This window comes from Anolis carolinensis, unplaced genomic scaffold (genome assembly GCF_035594765.1).
Source record: "Anolis carolinensis isolate JA03-04 unplaced genomic scaffold, rAnoCar3.1.pri scaffold_17, whole genome shotgun sequence".
Classification (NCBI taxonomy): Eukaryota; Metazoa; Chordata; class Lepidosauria; order Squamata; family Dactyloidae; genus Anolis; species Anolis carolinensis.
The window spans coordinates 1,546,996-1,570,550 of NW_026943827.1; the positions used below are offsets into that span (position 1 = coordinate 1,546,996).

The window sequence follows — 23,555 nt, forward strand, 5'->3', positions numbered from 1 at the left end:
TTTGGGGGGCACCTTCTCAGCCCCACAGCCATTGCGTTGTAGGGTTCACTCTCAATGACATGGCTTTTTGGGGGCTGATGACCCCTTTGGCCTTGCTTTGTAGGGACAAAGGGGACTCTGAGAGGCGCCCGATGGGGGTGCTGGGGGACACCTGCTCGGACCTTTGGCCTTTGGCTTGTGGGGTGCCGCAAGGCTCGATTCCTTCCCCCATGTTATTGGACATCGACATGAAACCGCTGGGTGAGCTCATCCAGAGCTTTGGAATTTGGTGCCATCTGTGGGCATGTTTCCATGGGAGCATTGGGTAAGTATTGCTTATTCTATTGTATCTTATCTTATTTATGGATGACACCTCTTGGTCCATACTTAATATGTTTCGTTTGCATTTTCTATGTATTTTGCTTTGTTGTTGTTTGCTTAACCTTTAGATTGTTTCTATATTTATCCTCATTGACTTTGTTTATACTGTTTATATTGTTGCAAGCCGCTCCGACTCCCTTCGGTGAGAGGGGGCAGGAGATTGATGCACCCCAGGCCTGGAAACCCCAATGATCACAGCCCCACACCAATCATAGAATCATAGAATCATAGAATAGTAGAGTTGGAAGAGACCTCATGGGCCATCTAGTCCAACCCCCCGCTAAGAAGCAGGAAATCGCATTCAAAGCACCCCCGACAGATGGCCATCCAGCCTCTGCTTAAAAGCCTCCAAGGAAGGAGCCTCCACCACAGCCCCGGGGAGAGAGTTCCACTGTCGAACAGTTCTCACAGTGAGGAAGTTCTTCCTGATGTTCAGGTGGAATCTCCTTTCCTGTAGTTTGAAGCCATTGTTCCGTGTCCTAGTCTGCAGGGCAGCAGAAAACAAGCTTGCTCCCTCCTCCCTATGACTTCCCCTCACAGATTTGTACATGGCTACCATGTCTCCTCTCAGCCTTCTCTTCTGCAGGCTAAACATGCCCAGCTCTTTAAGCCGCTCCTCAGAGGGCTTGTTCTCCAGACCCTTAATCATTTTAGTCGCCCTCCTCTGGACGCTTTCCAGCTTGTCAACATCTCCCTTCAACTGTGGTGCCCAAAATTGGACACAGTGTGATTCCAGGTGTGGTCTGACCAAGGCAGAATAGAATAAGGGGGAGCAGGACTTCCCTGGATCTAGACGCTATTCCCCTATTGATGCAGGACAGAATCCCATTGGCTTTTTTAGCAGCCGCATCACATTGCTGGCTCATGTTAAACTTGTTGTCCACAAGGACTCCAAGATCTTTTTCACATGTACTGCTGTCAAGCCAGGCGTCCCCCATTCTGTATCTTTGATTTCCATTTTTTCTGCCGAAGTGAAGTATCTTGCATTTGTCCCTTGTAAGTTTCGGCCCATCTCTCTAGTCTGTCAAGATCGTTTTGAATTCTGCTCCTGTCTTGTGGAGTGTTAGCTATCCCTCCCAGTTTGGTGTCATCTGCAAACCTGATGATGATCCCTTAACCTAGAGACATCACACTGGCAACGAAACTCCACGTAGCTAAAGCAGTGGTATTCCCAGTAGTAACCTACGGATGCGAGAGAGAGCTGGGCCATAAGGAAGGCTGAGCGAAGGAAGGAAGAGAGACGCTTTGGAACTGTGGTGTTGGAGGAAAACCCTGGGAGTGCCTTGGACCGCGAGAAGATCCAACCAGTCCATCCTCCAGGAAAGAAAGCCCGACTGACTGCTCACGGGAGGGAAGCAGATGAGAGGCAAAGGTGAAGTCCTTTGGCCACGTCATGAGAAGACAGGAAAGTTTGGAGAAGAGCATGATGATGGGGAAAATGCAAGGGAAGAGCATAAATAAAAGGAAGAGGGGCCGACCGAGGGCAAGATGAGTGGATGGCATCCTTGAAGGAACTGACTCCACCTTGAAGGAGGTGCGGGTGGCCTCGGCCGACAGGGAGCTCTGGCCTGGGCTGGTCCAGGAGGTCACCAAGAGTCGGAAGGGACCGAATGAAGAAACAACAACAGAATAGTATAATAATAGGGAAATAGAATAGAAAAATAAAGAATAATCCTACAATAAATAATACAATACAATAATAGAATTGAATAATACTAGCTGGCGGTGCCCGGGTCATTTGAGAATGGTATTATTTGTCTTTCACTGTTATGTATTCTGTTTGGAGTGGGTGAACTACAATTCCCAGAATCGTGGCTCAATCCTCCCCAAACCATGCTAGTATTAAAAGTTGGCCATTTTGGGCCTGTGTACCAAGTGTGGTCCAGATCTGTCGTTGGCTGGCCATCGGCTGGCTGCAGTACTCTGTGGATGGGGGTGAACGACCACAACTCCCAGAGTCCCGGGGCAATTGCCCCGAAACATCTGTCAGTATCCACAGCAGGCAATGTCCAGTCTGTGTGCCAAGTTTGGTCCAGATCCATCATTGGCTGGGTTCACTGGCCTTTGGATGCAGGTGAACCACAACTCCCAAAATAAAGGCCCCTTCCCACAAACACCTGCAGTGTGTTCAGTTGGTCATGAGGCTTCTGTGTGTGAAGTGTGGTCCTGGTCCATTGTCGGTGGGGGTCACTGTTTCTCTGGATGCAGGTGAACTATAACTCCCTTTCCCCCAAACTTGTCCAATAAGTTGTATTGGTTATGGAGGCTCTGTGTGCCAAGCTTGGTCCTGGTCCATCATTGGTGGGGTTCAAAGTGCTCATTCATTGCAGGTGAACTATAAACTACCCCCAAATGTGCAGGCCAATTCCCCTCCAAACCCACCAGTATTCAAATCTGGGCATATCGGGTCTGCATGGCAAGTTTGGTCCAGACCCATCATTGTTTGGGTTCATAGCATTCTGGGTGGAGGTGAACTACAACTCCTCTAAATTCCAATCCCAGTGCTCTGACTTGATGCAGGGTGAACTACAACTTCCACCATGTGGAGTCAATCCCCAAACTCCTCCAGTATGTTTAGTTGCAGCTCAGTTCCGCTCTGTTTGTTATGCAGAGAGATTGGAAAGGGAAGGGCAGTAGGCGGGGTCATGCAAATTTCTCAGAACCCTGGGATGCCTGCCTGTGGTGGAAGAAAAAGCAAAATTTAGGATGAAACAATCCCCAAATAAAAGCATTCCTTGGGTGGTGGGCCGTAGTGTTTGGGAAGGACATTGGCAGGGTTTGGGCTACATGTTCATGGCGCTCGCTGTAACCGTAATGTCAGTGCAAAGGAGTGACTTGCTGGCTTCTCAGCAGTGGGAAGTGTGGCCTGTTTGTGGAGGCCGGAGGGAGGCTGTCTGTGTGAGTGGACACCCGTGCCACATCCACACATATACAGGTTTTCACTATTATTATGGATTTAGATTTAGATTAGATTAGATTTAGACTAAGAAGAAAGATTAGATTTAGATAGATTAGATTTAGATAGATAACAATAATATAAACATATTAACAGAACAATAATAATAATACAAGTGTTATGAACCGAAAGGGTTCCTGTTCTTTTGATGGATGCAGAGTGTTTAGAGAATCGTGATGGATCAATGAGGCTCAGAGACCAAATTTGGTTTTAACACTTTCATTGTAACATTTATTGATAATCACATCACAATCATATCAAAATCACATCCCGAGAGAGCTCTCACCCACACGCAGATCCACACATCCATATTCTCACGCACAGGCCCTGCTCGGAAGAGGTGATCACGTTCTCCCGACAGACGTGGTCTCGGCGGTTCCGGAAAGCGTGCTGGATCTTTGAGGCCCCTGCATTTGATAGTCTAAAGCAGGGGTCCCCAAGCGAAGGCCCGTGGGCCAGATGCGGCCCCCAAGGTCATTGACCTGGCCCCTGTCCTAAGCTTTAGACTTGGGGTTGCCCTAAGTCTGAAATGACTTGAAGGCACACAACAACAATCCTAATTTTGGACTATTTCATCATAGTCCAGCCCCCTCAATAGTCTGAAGGACCGTGAACCGGCCCTCCACTTCAAAAGTTTGAGGACCCCTGGCCTAAAGTTTAGTCCTTCTTTCGGTTCCTTCTGTTCTTACGGCATGGTTTCAAAACATGCTCAATCTCAGGCAGTCGAAGGGTGAGTTGAAATCCAACTGTTGTTTAACTTTATTTACATAACTATTTACAGTTGCAGTTATTTACATTAAGTCCCGGACACATGGCTTGTGTCTCCTCGGCTACAGCGTCCATCTTCAGTGAAAGCTCACGCTGAACACACACTCAGACGACACTCCCCCTGCATTCCACAGACCATGAAGAAAGTTCCGGTCAAACAAACTTGACCCCATTGGTCCTGTGATACATCAATCAAAGCAGGTTCTTATTAACGCCATAGTTACGGAAATGCCTTGCCGAAACCAACACAGAAGGCATTTCTAACAGCCTAGATTGATTTCAACATTTCACACAATTCACAATACCCTGACAATGTGAACGAAGGCCTGAACTATGAGTGAAGTTCTGTCCACATTCCAGGCATGTATAGGGTTTCTCCCCAGTGTGAATCCTTTGATGTGAACATAGGCCTGAACTATGAGTGAAGTTATGTCCACACTCCAGGCATATATAGGGTTTCTCCCCAGTGTGAGTCCTTTGATGTGAACGTAGGCCTGAACTATGAGTGAAGTTATGTCCACATTCCAGGCATGTATAGGGTTTCTCCCCAGTGTGAATCCTTTGATGTCTACGTAGGCCTGAACTATGAGTGAAGCTCTGTTCACACTCCAGGCATTTAAAGGGTTTCTCCCCAGTGTGAGTCCTTTCATGTGAAACTAGATGTCCCCTACGAGCGAAGCTCTGTCCACACTCCAGGCAGTTATAGGGTTTCTCCCCAGTGTGAGTCCTTTGATGTGAACGTAGACTTGAACTCTGAATGAAGCTCTGTCCACACTCCAGGCATTTATAGGGTTTCTCCCCAGTGTGAGTTCCTTGATGTGTATGTAAGTTTCCCTTCTGAGTGAAGCTCTGTCCACACTCCAGGCAGTTATAGGGTTTCTCCCCAGTGTGGGTCCTTTGATGGGAACGTAAGTGTCCCTTCTGAGTGAAGCTCTGTCCACACTCCAGGCAGTTATAGGGTTTCTCCCCAGTGTGAGTTCTTTGATGTGAACGTAGTCCTGAACTACAAACAAAGCTCTGTCCACACTCCAGGCATTTATATGGTTTCTCCCCGGTGTGAGTCCATTGATGTGAACGTAATCCTGAACTACAAGTATAGCTTTGTCCACACTCCAGGCATTTATAGGGTTTCTCCCCAGTGTGAGTCCTTTGATGTAAACGTAGTCCTGAACTACGAGTATAGCTCTGTCCACACTCCAGGCATTTATAGGGTTTCTCCCCAGTGTGAGTTCCTTGATGTGAACGTAGTCCTGAACTACGAGCAAAGCTCTGTCCACACTCCAGGCAGTTATAGGGTTTCTCCCCAGTGTGAGTTCTTTGATGTGAACGTAGATTTGAACTAAAAGCAAAGCTCTGTCCACACTCCAGGCAGTTATAGGGTTTCTCCCCAGTGTGAGTCCTTTGATGTGAATCTAAGTGTCCCTTTTGAGTAAAGCTCTGTCCACACTCCAGGCAGTTATAGGGTTTCTCCCCAGTGTGAGTTCTTTGATGTGAATGTAGACTTCCATTATGAGCAAAGCTCTGTCCACACTCCGGGCATTTAAAAGGTTTCTCCCCAGTGTGAGTCCTTAGATGTGAATATAGGCCTGAACTATGAGTGAAGCTCTGTTCACACTCCGGGCATTTAAAAGGTTTCTCCCCAGTGTGAGTCCTTTCATGCAGTAGCAGATGGCTCCTCCAACTGAAGCTCTTTCCACACTCAAGGCATGTATAGGGTTTCTCCTCCATGTCGACAGTTTTGTGATATGCACACGTGAGTGTTCCCTTTTTCTTTCTGATCAAAATTGAGTTCCACAAGATTGGCACCTAGAGAGGATTTCTTCTTCCCACAGGATTTCTTTCATTATTGCCCTTTGGTTTCCAAATTCCTCAATCTCCACTAGATATTGATATTTTCTTTTTATGCCGGTGGTGACTTCATAGGGTCTTCATTTCCCTGATCAAGAAAGAAGAGCAAAAGGTTAAACATGAACCTGCAAACTTCCTTTATTTCCAAGATGATCCTCTTTTCCATTCAGTGCTCGTGTTGAAAATTGAACTACCCAGAAATGGAGATATGAAGGGTCTCAAGGACACACAGAAACAAGCAAAGGTGATCACAGATTTATGAACTATAAGGGATGGATTCAGAAGGAAAGAAGGGAGGGAGGATGAAAATAATGAGTGAATGATGGAAGGAAAGAGGGATGGATGGAAGAAAAAAGGGACCTTCGTACAATACTAAAGAACCACATTGGTTTTGTTGGCTTGACCTAAACATGGCTAAAGAAACACAAGGCAGACAGTCAAACAGACCATAGACAGGACGTCATTCACTCTGAATAATGGGTTTCCTTGAATTACCAGCATAAGTTTAATCTTAAGAGGCACAATGATCCCTTTCCTGATGATTTCATGAATGTCTAGATTCCCTTTCAGGCCACAAGGGATCCCAGGTCCGTCTCCTGTGCATCCCAAATTGGACCTCTGCTGCCACCACATTTCCTACATCTCTCAAAGGAACCCCAAATTCCCAAGGAATTTCCTCTGTTGTGGGGAAAGGCTTTTCAGCAGGTGAAGGTGATTGAGAGAAACACGGGTTATGTGTACAAGGTTGTAGGAACGTGTCTGCAGTAATCTAAGCCATTAAATCCCAACCTAGGTAAGAACGGCACCCACTTTGTCCAGTCCTGTCCTGGAAGATGCCTCACAAATGCCTTACTGAGCATGAGCAATTTACTAAGTTTATCACGTGCCTTGGCACGTTATAAAACCATATTTCACCATACTGAATTAGTTCACCATCATAATACCCACTGCCTGCCTTGCACTTTAGTTGGCTCAGACCCTATACCTATGCTGTTCATGCACCCTCTGCACTTTAATAATAATAATAATAATAATAATAATAATAATAATAATAATAATAAAACTTTATTTATACCCCGCCACCATCTCCCCGTGGGGACTCGCATTTGCACTTTGTATTGTTGGAGGGGGGTGGGGGAGGCTGGAGGGTTATGGGGACTGCCGGGTGGGGGGAGGGAATGGGTGTGAAAGGATGCCAATCTATAACAGAAAATTAATAATATTATTTTGTAATACAATGTAATACTAATAATACAATATAATAATGTTAATTATATACTATATATTACATGTAATACAGTAGAGTCTCACTAATCCAAGCTAAACAGGCCGGCAGAAGCTTGGATAAGCGAATATCTTGGATTATAAGGACTGATCAAGTGAAAGCCTATTAAACATCAAATTAGGTTATGATTTTACAAATTAAGCACCAAAACTTCATGTTATACAACAAATTTGACAGAAAAAGTAGTTCAATACGCAGTAATGTTATGTTGTAATTACTGTATTTACGAATTTAGCACCAAAATATCACGATATATTGGAAACATTGACTACAAAAATGGCTTGGATTATCCAGAGGCTTGGATAAGCGAGGCTTGGATTAGTGAGACTCTACTGTATTAATAACATTACAATATATTGATATAGTACAATATAGTAGTTTATGGCCAGTATTGTGCTATGCTAATAATATAATATTGTCTGTGAATTTAATGTGTCAGCCGCTCTGAGTCCCCTTCGGGGCGAGAAAGGAGGGCGGGATATCAATGGGTCAGAGAAGGAAATACTGAACCTCTTTCCCCCGTGGGAGTGGCGCTGACCCTTGACCCCGCTGCCCAAGGGAGGGGCCAGACTCCGCCCAGAGAAGCCCCTTGACCACCTGGAACAGGGGTCCCCAAACTTTTTATGCAGAGGGCCAGTCCACAATCCTTCAAACTGTTGAGGGGCCAAATTATCATTTGAAAAAAAATACAAACAAATTCCAATGTACACTACACATGTCTTATTTGTAGTGCAAAAACAACAACAACAAGAACAATTAAATAACAATGAAAGAGCAATACAATGTTTAAAAATAAAAACAATTTTAACCAACATACATTTCTCAGGATTTCAGTAGGAAGTGTGGGCCTGCTTATGGCCAATGAGATAGTCAAGTTAATTAGGGTTGTTGTTGTTGTGTGCTTTCAAGTCATTTCAGACTTTGGGTGAGCCTAAGTTTAAAATTTATTTATTTATTTACTATATTTATTTACTACATTTGTATCACACCCTTCTCGCCCCAAAGGGGACTCAGAGTGGCTTACAAATTATATGTACATACAATATGCTATATTATTAGCATAGCACACTATTAGTATTATATATTACTATATTGAACTATACCACTATTGTAGCGGAACCTTTGTACTACGGTCCTTGCGAGCGCAGTGGGAGGGATTGGAGACGGACAACTGGAGTCTTTCCAAGAAAACAGTTTATTGGCAAGCGGCCGCTGGGGTTCCCCCTAGCACAACACGGTGCTTTCCCAGGGAGAACCCCCAGCGGTGGGCTGAGTAAATATTTATACACATTACAGGGTTCGGGTTATGCCCGCCCACAATCAAATTCATTGGCTTAGAGTTGTGACGCGGCTTGACTTGCATCCAATCAGCGCTGACCAGCGGCCCGGGCGCACTCTTTCTGTGTCGTGTTCACAATCACTCAGAGCGCCTGCGTGCGCACGCGCAGTTTGTTTATCTTTAGCTTTCATTTCTTCAGAAACACGTGATTTCCCAGAAATCACATGTTTCTGTGAGCTTATGCACCCGGGTCGCTAGCTGTCGCCATCTCTGCCCATATAAGGCATTTCCTGGGGTTCTTTAACCTCCCGCCTCACTATACTGTAATATTATTAGTAATATATAATATATAATTAATACTATTGTATGGTATTATTATTATTAGTGTTGTATTACATTATAATATTATTATCAATATTATATGTATATACAATATATTATATTATAAAACTGAGGGCGGGGGCCAGGTCAATGACCTTGGAGGGCCGCATCCGGCCCCCGGGCCTTAGTTTGGGGACCCCTGCAATATATTATATTATTAGCATAGCACAATATTAGCATTATATATTACTTTATTGAACTATACCACTATACTGTAATATTATTAGTAATATATAATATATAATTAATACTATTGTATGGTATTATTATTATTAGTGTTGTATTTTATTATAATATTATTATCAATATGATATGTATATACAATATATTATATTATAAAACTGAGGGCGGGGGCCAGGTCAATGACCTCGGAGGGCCGCATCCGGCCCCCGGGCCTTAGTTTGGGGACCCCTGACCTGGAGGGACCGCAGGGCTCGCTGGGCCTGGGCCTGGGCTCGGGGAGATGGAGTTCGCCTGCAGCCAGAGAGCGCGGGACCCCGCGGAGGGCAGGCCCGGGCCCAACATGGCCAGCTGGGCCCACCGGCCTCCCTTCAGAAGAACCATCATCACCACAGGAACAGGAACAACAATGGATCTCTATGTCTATCCCTCTCTCCTCCCTCAGGGACCCAAAGCGTATTTCTCCACAGACCCCCCCCCCCTCTCTCTCTCTCTCTCTCTCTCTCTCTCTCTCTCTCCAGGCTCCGCCGCGCCCTCCGCCGCCTTCCTTCCCGCCTCACAAAGACGACGACGACGGAGAGGAAGAGACGCCCGCCATCTTGGCCCTCCTCCTCGGCCTCCTTCCCCGCTCCCATTGGCTGAGCCCGTGGCGCCCCGCCCATCACAGGCCGCCCATTGGCTGCTCCCCTCCTTTGATGGACGGGTGGCGAGAAAGAGAGGAAGAGGAGGAGGAGGAGGAGCCCGTCGGCCATGTTGGGCCTGCCCGTGTCCTCCCAAAACAGGGAACGAGAACTCTCCCGCGCCGAGGCCAGGATTAGCCCTTTGTTTACGTGTTTGCTGGCAGTGTTTCCGCCCCGCCCTTCCTTCTCGCCCGAAAAGGACTGGAGGGGGGGGGGAATCTCAATGCACCCTTGATGTTATTTTTGTTATTATTACTGACCTTGAGGCCGGGTGGCCATCTGCCAGGGGTGCTTTTCTTGTGGTGCTCAGAGGCAGAAGAGGGCTGGACTACATGGCCGAAAGGGTCTTTTCCAACCCTTGATATTATTTTTATTGTTATTATTACTGACCTTGAGGCTGGGTGGCCATCTGCCAGGGGTGCTTTGCTTGTGGTGCTCAGAGGCAGAAGAGGGCTGGACTAAATGGCCGAAAGGGTCTTTTCCAACCCTTGATATTATTTTTATTGTTATTATTACTGACCTTGAGGCCAGGTGGCCATCTGCCAGGGGTGCTTTGCTTGTGGTGCTCAGAGGCAGAAGAGGGCTGGACTACATGGCCGAAAGGGTCTTTTCCAACCCTTGATATTATTTTTATTGTTATTATTAGTAACATTGAGGCCGGGTGGCCATCTGCCAGGGGTGCTTTGCTTGTGGTGCTCAAAGGCAGAAGAGGGCTGGACTACATGGCCGAAAGGGTCTTTTCCAACCCTTCATATTATTTTTATTGTTATTATTACTGACCTTGAGGCCGGGTGGCCATCTGCCAGGGGTGCTTTGCTTGTGGTGCTCAAAGGCAACCCACTGCTCAGCTTATAACATCTAGAGGCCTCCTCCATCTCAGAGCCTCCTCCACTGCTCAGCTTATAACATCTAGAGGCCTCCTCCATCACAGAGCCTCCTCCACTGCTCAGCTTATAACATCTAGAGGCCTCCTCCATCTCAGAGCCTCCTCCACTGCTCAGCTTATAACATCTAGAGGCCTCCTCCATCTCAGAGCCTCCTCCACTGCTCAGCTTATAACATCTAGAGGCCTCCTCCATCTCAGAGCCTCCTCCACTGCTCAGCTTATAACATCTAGAGGCCTCCTCCATCTCAGAGCCTCCTCCACTGCTCAGCTTATAACATCTAGAGGCCTCCTCCATCTCAGAGCCTCCTCCACTGCTCAGCTTATAACATCTAGAGGCCTCCTCCATCTCAGAGCCTCCTCCACGGCTCAGCTTATAACATCTAGAGGCCTCCTCCATCTCAGAGCCTCCTCCACGGCTCAGCTTATAACATCTAGAGGCCTCCTCCATCTCAGAGCCTCCTCCACTGCTCAGCTTATAACATCTAGAGGCCTCCTCCATCTCAGAGCCACCTCCACTGCTCAGCTTATAACATCTAGAGGCCTCCTCCATCTCAGAGCCTCCTCCACTGCTCAGCTTATAACATCTAGTGACCTCCTCCATCTCAGAGCCTCCTCCACTGCTCAGCTTATAACATCTAGGGGTCTCCTCCATCTCAGAGCTTCCTCCACTGTTCAGCTTATAACATCTAGAGGCCTCCTCCATCTCAGAGCTTCCTCCACTGCTCAGCTTATAACATCTAGTGACCTCCTCCATCTCAGAGCCTCCTCCACTGCTCAGCTTATAACATCTAGGGGTCTCCTCCATCTCAGAGCCTCCTCCACTGCTCAGTTTATAACATCTAGAGGCCTCCTCCATCTCAGAGCCTCCTCCACTGCTCAGCTTATAACATCTAGTGGCCTCCTCCATCTCAGAGCTTATAACACCTAGAGGCCTCCTCCATCTCAGAGCTTATAACACCTAGAGGCCTCCTTCATCACAGAGCCTTCTCCATCCAGAGGCCTCCTCCATCGCCCGGCTTGCTCTGTTTAAAGGCCTCCACCATTGATGGGTGTCCACCTTCACTGAACCTACACCATGTCTGAGTCTCCACCAACTCCCACTGGAGCATCGAAGCACATCAACATACATGGGAGTCACTCTAGACCGTGCCCTGACTTACAAGAAGCACTGCTTGAATATCAAGCAAAAAGTGGTGCTGGAAAGAATATCATATGAAAGCTGACTGACACAACCTGGGGATCACAACGAGACACAGTGAAGACCTCGGCCCTTGCACTCTGCTACTCTGCTCCTGAGTACGCGTGCCCAGTGTGGAACACATCTCACCGTACTAAAACAGGGGATGTGGCCCTTGGTGAGACATGCCGCATTATCACAGGATATCTACTCCGACACCACTGGAGAAGTTATACTGTTTAGCCGGTACAGCACCACTTGACATCTGTCGGGAAGTAGCAGCCAGCAATGAAAGGACCGAGGCAGTGACATCTCTGGCCCATCCTCTGTTCGGATATCAGTCAGTACACCAACACTTTAAATCAAGAAAGAGCTTTCTAAAATCTACAGAGATTCTCACAGGAACACCTCATCAAGCGAGAATCCAAAAGTGGCAGGGCAGAACCCATAACCTCAGTCCAGATACCAGATGAGGGACTCCCTCCTGGGCACGTAGAAGACGCTGAACAGATTGCGTTCTGGCACCACGAGATCCAGAGCTGATCTTAAGAAATGGGGCTAGGAAGTGGAGTCCGCGACATGCGAGTGTGGAGAAGAGCCAACCACAGACCCCTTACTACAATGCAGCCACAAGCACATTGGGGGGTGCAAGGCTCACTTCCAAAAAAGGCACAAGAGTGGCTTCTCAAACAGGCAGGGGGAAATCTCTCTTTCAAGATCCCAACCACTGCCACCATTAAATGTGGGACACCCTGCCCACAGCTCTTTCCATTTAGGCCAAGGGAATCTTCCTCTTAATATCCCACGCCTTTTCAAGATGGGATCTCTCCAATCCCACTATGGCAGGGGGCCATCCTTCTTTCAGGATCCCAGCCACTGCCAGCTAGAAACCCTTGAGTCTGTGCTGTGCGTGTATGAGAGGATGTGACACGGAGGGGAAGGATGAGAGACAAATCTTCCGCTGACTCTAAGTAGAGCAATTCACCACTCAGGAGCACTGTCTTTATTACAAAGAAAGAATTAGTTATTGATGGTTTCTTTAGTCCAAAAAGCGTAACTGCTTGCAAAGGTTTACTTCTTCCGTTTCATTTGTACATGATATAGATAATATCTTTCATTCTGTAACATCAACCACTTGACTGGAACTTTGTCTCAACAGTATTCCTTTTCCTCAGCTCTATCTCACTGGAAACTTAAACCTAACTGACTTCAGACATCTTCTTTCAAGCTCACCGGCTAGAGAACTTCACTAACTCACTCTTTTTAAAACATTCCCTCCTTTTTCATCCAGCTAGCTCCGCCCCTTTCGTGCTAGCTTCGAAATAGTTGCATTTCTACGTTACCATGGTGACACATAGCCAATCAGCAGTAGCCAACTCCTGCCCACCTTGACCACTGAATCAACATTACATAACATAGACAAAAATCCCCAATAAAATAGGGCTTTCCGTTACAGGGGACCTTCTCACAGCGACACCAGAGGCACTCCAAGCGGCCAGCTTCTAGTCAAAGGAAATCTAGTATCATGCCAAGTTTTAACTTTGTGTTATTTTTTTTTTCCGTGTCAGGAGCAGCTTGAGTCGCTTCTGGGGAGAGTGCGGATGAGCTCCCTCTATCAGCTCCAGCTCCATGCGGGGAAATGAGAGAAGCCTCCCACAAGGATGGTGAAACGTCAAAACATCCGGGCAACGTCCCCTGGGCAATGTCCTTGCAGACGGCCAAGTCTCTCACTCCAGAAGCAACTCGGTTTGCTCCTGACACGAAAAAACAAAAACTTTGTGTTATTAAAATACATTATAACTGTACTCTCAATTAGTTTCTGACATGATAGATCAAATAAAATCACTGGGCTTCCACCGTTACTGAGGCTCCACCAACTCAGATGCTCCACCATCCTGTGCTTTCCAAATTTTATCTTCTATTTTTAAAAGTTATTAACTTAAAATCTGCATGAACCAAATCTTCTAACCTTCCCATTTGTGTGAACATGTTTGTACGATTTCCCAGCAAAGCAACCAGACTTGGTCTCTGAAGGGCCTCCTTGATCTAACAGACCTCACTCTTCCCTGAACACTCGGCATCCAAAGAACACGAACCCTTTGGGCTCCGAACAAAACAAGCTGACTGGAAAGGCGCGCGTGTGTGACAGGGAGGAATCCCTTCTGATCCCACCGCTGCCACCAATTTGGAAAGGCGCGCGTGCGTGACAGGGAGGAATCCCTTTTGAATCCCACCACTGCCACCAATTGAAGGGACGCGCGAGTGTGACAGTGAGGGATGGAGGATGTGTGAATGTATGACAGGGAGGAATCCTTTTATTCTCACCCTTGCCCCCAGTTATGAACAACCTTTCAAGTATGGAGGGAAGATATGTTGGGAGTATATATATATCAGGAGGGTTTAGTGGATAAGGAAGGATAACAGAACTGATGGATTTAAATGAGTAGATATGGCAACTTATATAGAAAAGTACGGTAACTTATATAGATAGGTATGGTAACTGCCACCAACATGAGGTAATGGTTTTCCTTCAGGCTTACAGAGAGGCAAGGAGACTGATCTTTATGAACAACAAAATTCAAGTTTATTTGTACATAAGCGTGTGGTTTCAATCAGTAAATGTTCCGGATCTTAAGTTACAATGTAGTCTTGCTTGAATGGATAGATCTTAAATAACTTCTCTTGAACCAGTAAATAAAACACCCGGTCAACTTATATCACCAGCCTTTCCCCTGAGTGAACAATAAGCTGACGTCCTTAGCTGATTCCCACAGCTCCTAATCTTCTCAAAACCTAACAGCAACACCCCTTTTTAAAAAGGTCTATGCTCTAACTGCCAACTAAGCCACGCCCCCTTCTTCTCCAAAGAGAGGCTGCATTACCATGGCAACCTGCCAAACACTGTTTCCATGTTAGGCCTTTTCCTTGCTAATATATAACTCCTTCTTTTTTCTTTAACAAACAAATAAAATCATATCAATAATCTCTGTTTAACTCCTAACATCCTTACACTGACGACCAAACTTGGCACAAAGACCCTGGAGTTGTAGTTCACCCTGCATCCAGAGAGCATTCGAAAGCCCACCAATGACGGATGTGGACCAAACTTAGCACACTGAACCCTGATGACCAAGAGAACACACTGGAGGGGTTTGCGGGATAGACAAGGCAGTGAAAAAGAATGGATGGTGATCAAAGCAGTGAATACATGTTGTATAAAGCATAATAGGAACAATAATGTCTGAAGCAAGACAATTGAATCCAAACCCATGTCATCAACACAGAGAAAGGAAATAATATTCAAAGGTGCTCTAGATTAAACATTAAACCCCATTTTGGGCTAAATAAAAAGAAATAAATAAAAAAGAGATTAAAAGCAACAATAAAAAAGGCAGATATTATATATAATGCTTCAACTATACATGAAACTAAGTACTACATGAGATACAAAACTAAATCAGAAACAAACACACTAACGAAACAGTTACCTACATAGACACACAGCTGAACTAACAAACAGACAGGGATACATGCCTAAAAGCCTCATTCTATCTGTTAATTTTTATCTTTCATTATTCTTCTCCCTTTAGATAATATAACAACACTTCTATTTCCGATAACACTCTTCCACTGAATAAATATTACAACTGACATCTGCCCATGTTGTTGTCAGCTTGTTTGTTTTGGCTAATTTGCAGGTCTACATAAGCCATTCTTTTTTGCTTTGGAATAAAACATTCCTTCCATCCCTGTGTATAGTCAATTCTTTAGTATCTCGCAGTAACAGCCCATGTTTTTATTCTAATTCATCATCCAACATTCTAAACATATAAAACTCTAGTTTCCTATCATCTTAATTACTTCCAGAATGGAAGGCATTTTAGTTCGATCTTTCTACAATATATCACATGTGATGAATGTCTCAACTTTGAGCTTGCATTTCCAAAATTTGCAAGTGTTGCTTTTGTACACGTTGGAATGACACTCTGGTGTCAATTAACACCATTCTCTCCAGGGTGAATTCTATGATGTCTATGTATAATGTTATTCCGTGAAAAGCTCTGTCCACACACCATGCATTTCTACGGTTTTTCCCCAGTGTGAGTCCTTTGATGTTTACGTAGGCTTGAACTATGAGTGAAGCTCTGTCCACACTCCAGGCATGTATAGCGTTTCTCCCCAGTGTGAGTCCTTTGATGTGTACGTAGGCCTGAACTCTGAGTGAAGCTCTGTCCACACTCCAGGCATTTATAGGGTTTCTCCCCAGTGAGTTCTTTGATGTGAACGTAGGCCTGAACTACGAGCGAAGCTCTGTCCACACTCCAGACATTTATAGGATTTCTCCCCACTGTGGGTCCTTTGATGTGAACTTAGGTTTCCACTTTGAGCGAAGCTCTTTCCACACTCCAGGCATTTATAGGGTTTCTCCCCAGTGTGAGTCCTTTGATGTGAACGTAAGTCTGAATTGTGAGTGAAGCTCTGTCCACACTCCCAGCATGTATATGGTTTCTCCCCAGTGTGAGTCCTTTGATGTGAACGTAGGCCTGAACTATGAGTGAAGCTCTGTCCACACTCCAGGCATGTATAGGGTCTCTCCCCAGTGTGAGTCCTTTGATGTGTATGTAAGTTTCCCTTGTGAGTAAAGCTGTGTCCACACTCCAGGCAGTTATAGGGTTTCTCCCCAGTGTGAGTCCATTGATGTGAACGCAAAACTGAACTATGAGTGAAGCTCTGTCCACACTCCAGGCAGTTATAGGGTTTCTCCCCAGTGTGAGTCCTTTGATGTGAACGTAGGCCTGAACTATGAGTGAAGCTCTGTCCACACTCCAGGCACTTATAGGGTCTCTCCCCAGTATGAGTCCTTTGATGTCTACGTAGGCCTGAATTCTGAGTGAAGCTCTGTCCACACTCCAGGCAGTTGTAGGGTTTCTCCCGAGTGTGAGTCCATTGATGTGAACGTAGGCCTGAATTCTGAGTGAAGCTCTGACCACACTCCAGGCATTTATAGGGTTTCTCCCCAGTGTGAGTCCTTTGATGTGAACGTAGATGTGAAATATGTGTGAAGCTATGTCCACACTCCAGGCATGTATAGGGTTTCTCCCCAGTGTGAGTCCTTTGATGTGTACGTAGGCCTGAATTCTGAGTGAAGCTCTGTCCACACTCCAGGCATTTATAGGGTTTCTCCCCAGTGTGAGTCTTTTGATGTGTACGTAGGCCTGAATTCTGAGTGAAGCTCTGTCCACACTCCAGGCATTTATAGGGTTTCTCCCCAGTGTGAATCCTTTGATGTGAACGCAAAACTGAACTATAAGTGAAGCTGTGTCCACACTCAAGGCATGTATAGGGTTTCTCCCCAGTGTGAGTCTTTTGATGTGTACGTAGGCCTGAATTCTGAGTGAAGCTCTGTCCACACTCCAGGCATTTATAGGGTTTCTCCCCAGTGTGAATCCTTTGATGTGAACGCAAAACTGAACTATAAGTGAAGCTGTGTCCACACTCAAGGCATGTATAGGGTTTCTCCCCAGTGTGAGTCCTTTGATGTGAATGCAAAACTGAACTATGAGTGAAGCTCTGTCCACACTCCAGGCAGTTGTAGGGTTTCTCCCCAGTGTGAGTCCTTTGATGTGAACGTAGGCCTGAACTATGAGTGAAACTCTGTCCACACTCCAGACATTTAAAGGGTTTCTCCCCAGTGTGAGTCCTTTGATGTGAACGTAGGCCTGAACTATGAGTGAAACTCTGTCCACACTCCAGACATTTAAAGGGTTTCTCCCCAGTGTGAGTCCTTTCATGCAGTAGCAGATGGCTCCTCCAAATGAAGCTCTTTCCACACTCAAGACATGTAAAGTGTTTCTCCTCCATGTTGACAGTTATGATTGACTGCGATACAGACATGTGAGTGTTACCTTTTTCTTTTTAATCAAAATTGAGTTCCACAAGACTGGCACCTAGAGAGGATTTTTTCTTCCCTCAGGATTTCTTTCATTATTGCCCTTTGGTTTCCAAATTCCTCAATCTCCACTAGATATTGATATTTTCTTTTCATGCCTGTGGTGACTTCATAGGGTCTTCATTTCCCTGATCAAGAAAGAAGAAGCAAAAGGTTAAACATGAACCTGCAAACTTCCTTTATTTCTAAGATGATCCTCTTTTCCATTCAGGGCTCATGTTGAAAATGGAAGAAATGGAGATATAAAGGGTCTCAAGGACACACGGAAACTAACAAAGGTGATCACAGATTGATGGACAATAAGGGATGGATTCAGAAGGAGAGAAGAAAAGAAGGGAGGGAGGATGAAAATAATGAGTGATTGATGGAAGGAAAGAGGGATGGATGGAAGAAAAAAGGGACCTTCGTACAATACTAAAGAGCCACATTGGTTTTGTTGGCTTGACCTAAATATGGCTAAAGAAACAAAAGGCAGACAGTCAGACAGACCATAGACGGGGCGTCATTCACTCTGAATAATTCGTTTCCATGAATTACCAGCATGTTAAATATTAAGAGGCACAATGATCCCTTTATTGATGATTTCATAAATGTCTAGATTCCCTTTCAGGCCACAAGGGATCCCATGTCCATTTCCTGTGCATCCCAAATTAGACCCCTGCTGCCACCACATTTCCTACATCTCTCAAAGGAACCCCAAATTCCCAAAGACGTTGCCTTCCTGCCTGGCAAATTCAACACCTCATTTAGGCATGCTGAGATGTCCACAGAACTGGTCTCGCCTGGACTAAGTCCCCGTTGGGCTGTTCACTCCCTTGGTTGAGCCGCAGGACGGCATGCAAATTCACAGGCACAGCTCAGTCGGGAAACCCTCCTTCCTGCCCAGCCCTTTCCACCCCTGTCCATTTCCACCTCTATTTCCTGCCCTCTGTTGTGGGGAAAGGCTTTTCAGCAGGTGAAGGCGATTGAGAGAAACACGGGTTATGTGCACAGGGTTGTAGGAACATGTCCGCAGTAATCTTAAGCCATTAAATCCCAACCTTGGGAAGAACGGCACCTACTCTGTCCAGTCCTGTCCTAGAAGATGCCTCACAAATATCTTACTGAGCATGAGCAATTTACTAAGTTTATCATCTCTAATTGGTCCTGCCTTGGCACATTATAAAACCATATTGCACCATACTGAATTAGGTCACAATCCTAATCCCCACTGCCTGCCTTGCACTTTAGTTAGCTCAGACCCCTATACCTATGCTGCTCATGCACCCTCTGCACTTTACAACTGCATTTGCACTTTGTATTGTTGGAGGGGGGTGGGGGGGGGCTGGAGGGTTATGGGGACTGCCGGGTGGGGGGAGGTTATGGGTGTGAAAGGATGCCAATCTATAACAGAAAATTAGTAAACCAAATAATAATAATAATAATAATAATAATAATAATAATAATGCAAAAGGCCACCCTACAGGGATCTGCACGCATAATAATAATAACAACAACTTTGTTTTTATACACCACCTCCATCTCCTCAAAGGGGACTCAGGGCAGCTTACATGGGGCCAAGCCCGAACAAAAACAATAGCAATATAAAACACAACAAAAGACAAGAGACATGCACAATTATAAAAATTTAAACATTAGCCAATAAAAACAAATGACAAGAACTAATAAAAACATGGGTTAAAACGGAGAGGTTGTAAAAGTAGACTGGGTAAGGTGCATCCTATAAATATTGTAAACACGAGGTGACTGATAAAGTGCTGCAAATTCTTGGAAGTGATCACATACAAAGCCTTGAACGGTTTGGCCTTTTTGGCTGCGATAGACATGGGGGCTTGGGTCCCACTTGTCTGGGGAGCCGGCCACCGTCAGGTGGCACCCACCCGCGTAGGGCCAAGCTGCCATTAGAAACAACCTTCTCCAGGGTCGCAAACACTCTGTTGCGCTTCTCCCTGGGATGGTGGCGACCGCTCTCCCTCTCCCCCAGGAAGCTACTCAGGGTATTATCGTGAGTAGCATCTAAGAATGAGTCCTGCGAGGACGGAAGGAGAGAGCAATCAGGGGAAACAGACTGGCTAAACAAAAGCAGTGTCTGTGGGCGGGAATCGGGGGTAGATTGAGGGGGGGCTGGGGTTGAACTAGGGAATACTAAACCAATTCTTGGAGGGGCGGGGATGGAGGCCTGACTCGATAGTTTTGGGCGCTATCCATTCTGGATCTAGTTGTAACATAAGAAGGCAGTTCAAAGCCTGCCATCAAAGGACGAGTGGTCGGATGCAGAACCACCTTCCTGATATTGATGTCCCAAGAGTTCAGTAAAGACTTATAAGCCCAAAGCTCTTCAATTAATTAATTGTCCTCAAAGGTGACAACGAGGCATGTAGAGCAGTCCCAAGCTTGGAAGTCCCTGCGTAGCCAGAAGATGGTCTTGATTCTGACTACATTTGGACTCATTGATAGTATCTGAGTCAGGGACTTCTGGACAGCTCTTCTAGATGTCCATCTACCCCTATTCTGACACGAGAAATAAATACCCAAATAAATAAATACGAAGGGAGGAGGAAGGAAGGGAAGGAAGAATGGAGGAAGGAAGGGAGGGAAGGAAAGAACAAGGAAGTGATTGGGAATTGGAAAATATAGATATTGACACCTATATATTGTGTATACATAATAATAATGATTTTATTCTTCTATCCCATCATCATCTCTCTCCACGAAGGGACTCGGGGTGGCTTTCATGGGGACCAAGCCCAGCATAAACAAGGATTCCAAGGTAAAACACAATTTAAAAACGTATAGGAAATAAACAATATAATCAAAACAATTGAAACGAGAAAGAGTAAAAACACCATAAAACTATATAATCAACCGACCTCAACCGACCAGTAAGCGGAAAAAGTGGGCATGTTCAGATTCGAGAAGGGCAGGGCAAGGGGTTGTGCAAAATGGAGACTATATTTATTTATTTACTACATGTATAGACTGCTTTTCTCCCCCTAAGGCAGGCATGAACCAAGTAAGGTCCGGGGGGGGGGTGGGGGGGTGGATGTGACCCCCTGGGCGCTTCCCTCTGGCCCTCCTCCTCAAGTTCCCTGTACTCTTGGCATAAGGACAGGGTGGCCGGCTACATCCTCAGGCCAAGAATATGGGGAGGAAGGCACGTGGCAGCAGAGAGAGAACCTCCTGGAGCGCTCCCAGCCACTGTGCGTCTCACCCTCCTCCCCATCCGTATGCCGGGATGGAGGCTCGAGGGAGGGACGCGGAAGGCGGCTGAGAGCCCTCTGAGCACACTCGGCTGCGGCCTGCCTCGCCCTCCTCCCGGCATGATGCCCAGAGGACACCCAAGGGGGTACGGGGAGGAGGGACCGGGCAGTGAGCAGATGGTTAAGACCCAGATGCAAGAGATCACTACTGACCGAAAGAAAGGCCAGGGGTTCAAAGCCCGCATTGGATTGAGCTCCCCACCCTTGTACTTGACCATCATCCAGAGCAGGGGTCCCCAAACTAAGGCCCGGGGGCCGGATGTGGCCCATTGAAACCATTTATCCGGCCCCCACGGCACAAGGGCAGAAGGGGGTTGGGCTAAATGACCCAAGGGGTCTCTTCTTCTCTTACAACCCTTATTATTATTACTAAGATCACCTTTTCCCATCATTATTATTATGCTCCTAGACCTTTTGTACTGGTCGCTCTTCCCCTGATTCCTGATTGCTTGATATTATTCAGGATCCCTCCCTACCTAATGTGACCTTAAATGATTCAATTGCACTTTATCTATTTACGAATTTGTTACTCATAATGTGCACTTTGCTTATCCACTATTGCAACCTCATTGTTTTTAATTTGATGTTTTAATTCTGTGTTGTGTTTTTTCACCTATTGTGTATATTTATTATTGGTTTCTGTTGTTGTCCTTTGATGTGTCATATTTTATCAATGCTTGTATTTTGATTTTGCTGTAAGCCGGCCCGAGTCCCCTTCGGGGGAGATGGAGGCGGGATATAAATAAACTTATTATTATTGGGGTTGTTGTAAGTCTTTCGGGCTGTGTGGCCATGTTCCAGAAGCATTCTGGTACCTCACAACCTCTGAGGATGCCTGCCATAGATGTGGGCGAAACGTCAGGAGAGAATGCTTCTGGAACATGGCCACACAGCCCGAAAGACATACAACAACCCTGTGATCCCGGCCATGAAAGCCTTCGACAACACATTATTATTATTATTATTATTATTATTATTATTATTATTAACATTGAGGCTGGGTGGCCATCTGTCAGGGATGCTTTGCTTGTGCACAAAGGCAGAAGGGGATTGGACTCAACGGCCCAAAGGGTCTTTTCCATCCCTCTTTTTATTATTATTATTATTGTTATTATTATTATTATTATTATTATTATTATTATTATTTATTGCTCGGTGGCCAACTATAGTCCCGCCCTCCAACGGTCCAAAGGATCGTGGACTGGCCCCCTGTTTAAAAAGTTTGGGGACCACTGATCCAGAGAGCACTGTCAACGCAACTTACTACTGAGCACTGTCGACCCAACCAAGGGTGGATCTGGACCAAACTTGCTGCGGATGATGGGACTTGCAGTACCTTCACTGACACTGTGACCCCCACCAGAGAATGCACTGCAACCAGAGAAGCCCCTTGACCAACAGAAGATAATGCAGGGATCACTGGGAATGGGCCTTGGTTTTGGGAGTTATAGTTCACCCACATCTAGAGAAACTGTGACCCCCACCGACAATGGACCGGGACCAGACTTGGCACAGAGAAGCCCCTTGACCAGGGGGCCATTGCAAGGAGAAGATGGGGTGATGGCGACAGGGGACAGGGAAAAGGCAGAACTACTTAATGCCTTCTTTGCCTCGGTCTTCTCACAAAAAGAAAGCCATCTTCAACCTCAGCAACATGGAATGGACGAAGGATTGGGGGAAATCCAACCCCAAATAGGGAAACAAGTTGTCCAGGAACACTTGGCCACTCTAAACGAATTCAAGTCCCCAGGGCCAGACCAGCTACATCCAAGAGTACTGAAGGAACTAGTGGAAGTTATTTCAGAACCACTATCTTCGAGAGTTCTTGGAGAACGGGAGAAGGCCCAGCAGATTGGAGGAGGGCGAATGTGGTCCCTATCTTCAAGAAGGGAAAAAAGAACGACCCAAACAATTACCGTCCGGTCAGCCTCACATCAATACCAGGCAAAATTCTGGAAAAGATCATTAAGGAAGTGGTCTGCGAACACTTAGAAACAAATGCGGTCATGGCTAATAGTCAACACGGATTTACCAAAAACAAGTCATGCCAGACTAATCTGATCTCTTTTTTCGATAGAGTTACGAGTTGGGTCGATACAGGGAATGCCGTGGATGTAGCGTACCTGGATTTCAGTAAGGCCTTCGACAAAGTCCCCCACGACCTTCTGGCAAACAAACTAGTAAAATGTGGGCTAGACAAAACTACGGTTAGGTGGATCTGTAATTGGCTAAGCGAACGAACCCAAAGGGTGCTCACCAATGCCTCCTGATAGTGAAGCAGTGCAAGAGGCCCAAGCGTGGCTCTTTCTTCTCAGTCTGGATTTCTCTGCTCTTTCTCTTCAGCTGGTGAGTCCTAACTTCTTCCTGGAACTTTGGCGGGTAGCCAGTCTCACCAGGTATCAGCTTCACTACTATTCCCATCATCCAAAGTCAATTCCCCCCAAAACCAGCAGTACTTAAATATGGTCATGGTGGGTCTGTGCCAGATTTGGTCCCGATCCATCCTCAGTGGGATTCACAGTGCTCCCTGGAAGTTCTCCCTGAA

The 23,555-nt window shown here is 46.0% G+C and overlaps 6 protein-coding genes across 6 annotated transcripts in view; 3 read left to right on the forward strand and 3 right to left on the reverse strand.

Annotated features, from left to right (window-relative positions):
- The window catches only part of LOC134294598 (zinc finger and SCAN domain-containing protein 2-like), a 239,348-nt gene that overhangs the window by 112,965 nt on the left and 102,828 nt on the right, over positions 1 to 23,555 (forward strand). The window lies entirely within an intron of this gene.
- The window catches only part of LOC134294572 (zinc finger protein 658B-like), a 139,790-nt gene that overhangs the window by 50,621 nt on the left and 65,614 nt on the right, over positions 1 to 23,555 (reverse strand). The window lies entirely within an intron of this gene.
- The window catches only part of LOC134294595 (zinc finger protein 84-like), a 141,539-nt gene that overhangs the window by 44,187 nt on the left and 73,797 nt on the right, over positions 1 to 23,555 (forward strand). The gene's annotated exons all lie outside the window — the stretch shown is intronic.
- On the forward strand, positions 45 to 6,949 carry LOC134294601 (uncharacterized). Its single transcript, XM_062966173.1, has 3 exons — positions 45 to 304; positions 6,008 to 6,176; positions 6,503 to 6,949. The coding sequence occupies exons 1-3, from the start codon at positions 60 to 62 to the stop codon at positions 6,698 to 6,700; spliced, it is 612 nt and encodes a 203-aa protein (XP_062822243.1). The 5' UTR covers positions 45 to 59; the 3' UTR covers positions 6,701 to 6,949.
- LOC134294585 (zinc finger protein 420-like) lies at positions 3,520 to 6,013 on the reverse strand. Its single transcript, XM_062966142.1, has one exon. It carries the CDS (start codon positions 5,810 to 5,812, stop codon positions 4,364 to 4,366), a length of 1,449 nt encoding a protein of 482 aa, XP_062822212.1. The 5' UTR covers positions 5,813 to 6,013; the 3' UTR covers positions 3,520 to 4,363.
- Positions 14,362 to 17,878, reverse strand: LOC134294573 (zinc finger protein 658B-like). The gene has a single exon (XM_062966121.1). The coding sequence runs from the start codon at positions 17,693 to 17,695 to the stop codon at positions 16,049 to 16,051; it is 1,647 nt and encodes a 548-aa protein (XP_062822191.1). The 5' UTR covers positions 17,696 to 17,878; the 3' UTR covers positions 14,362 to 16,048.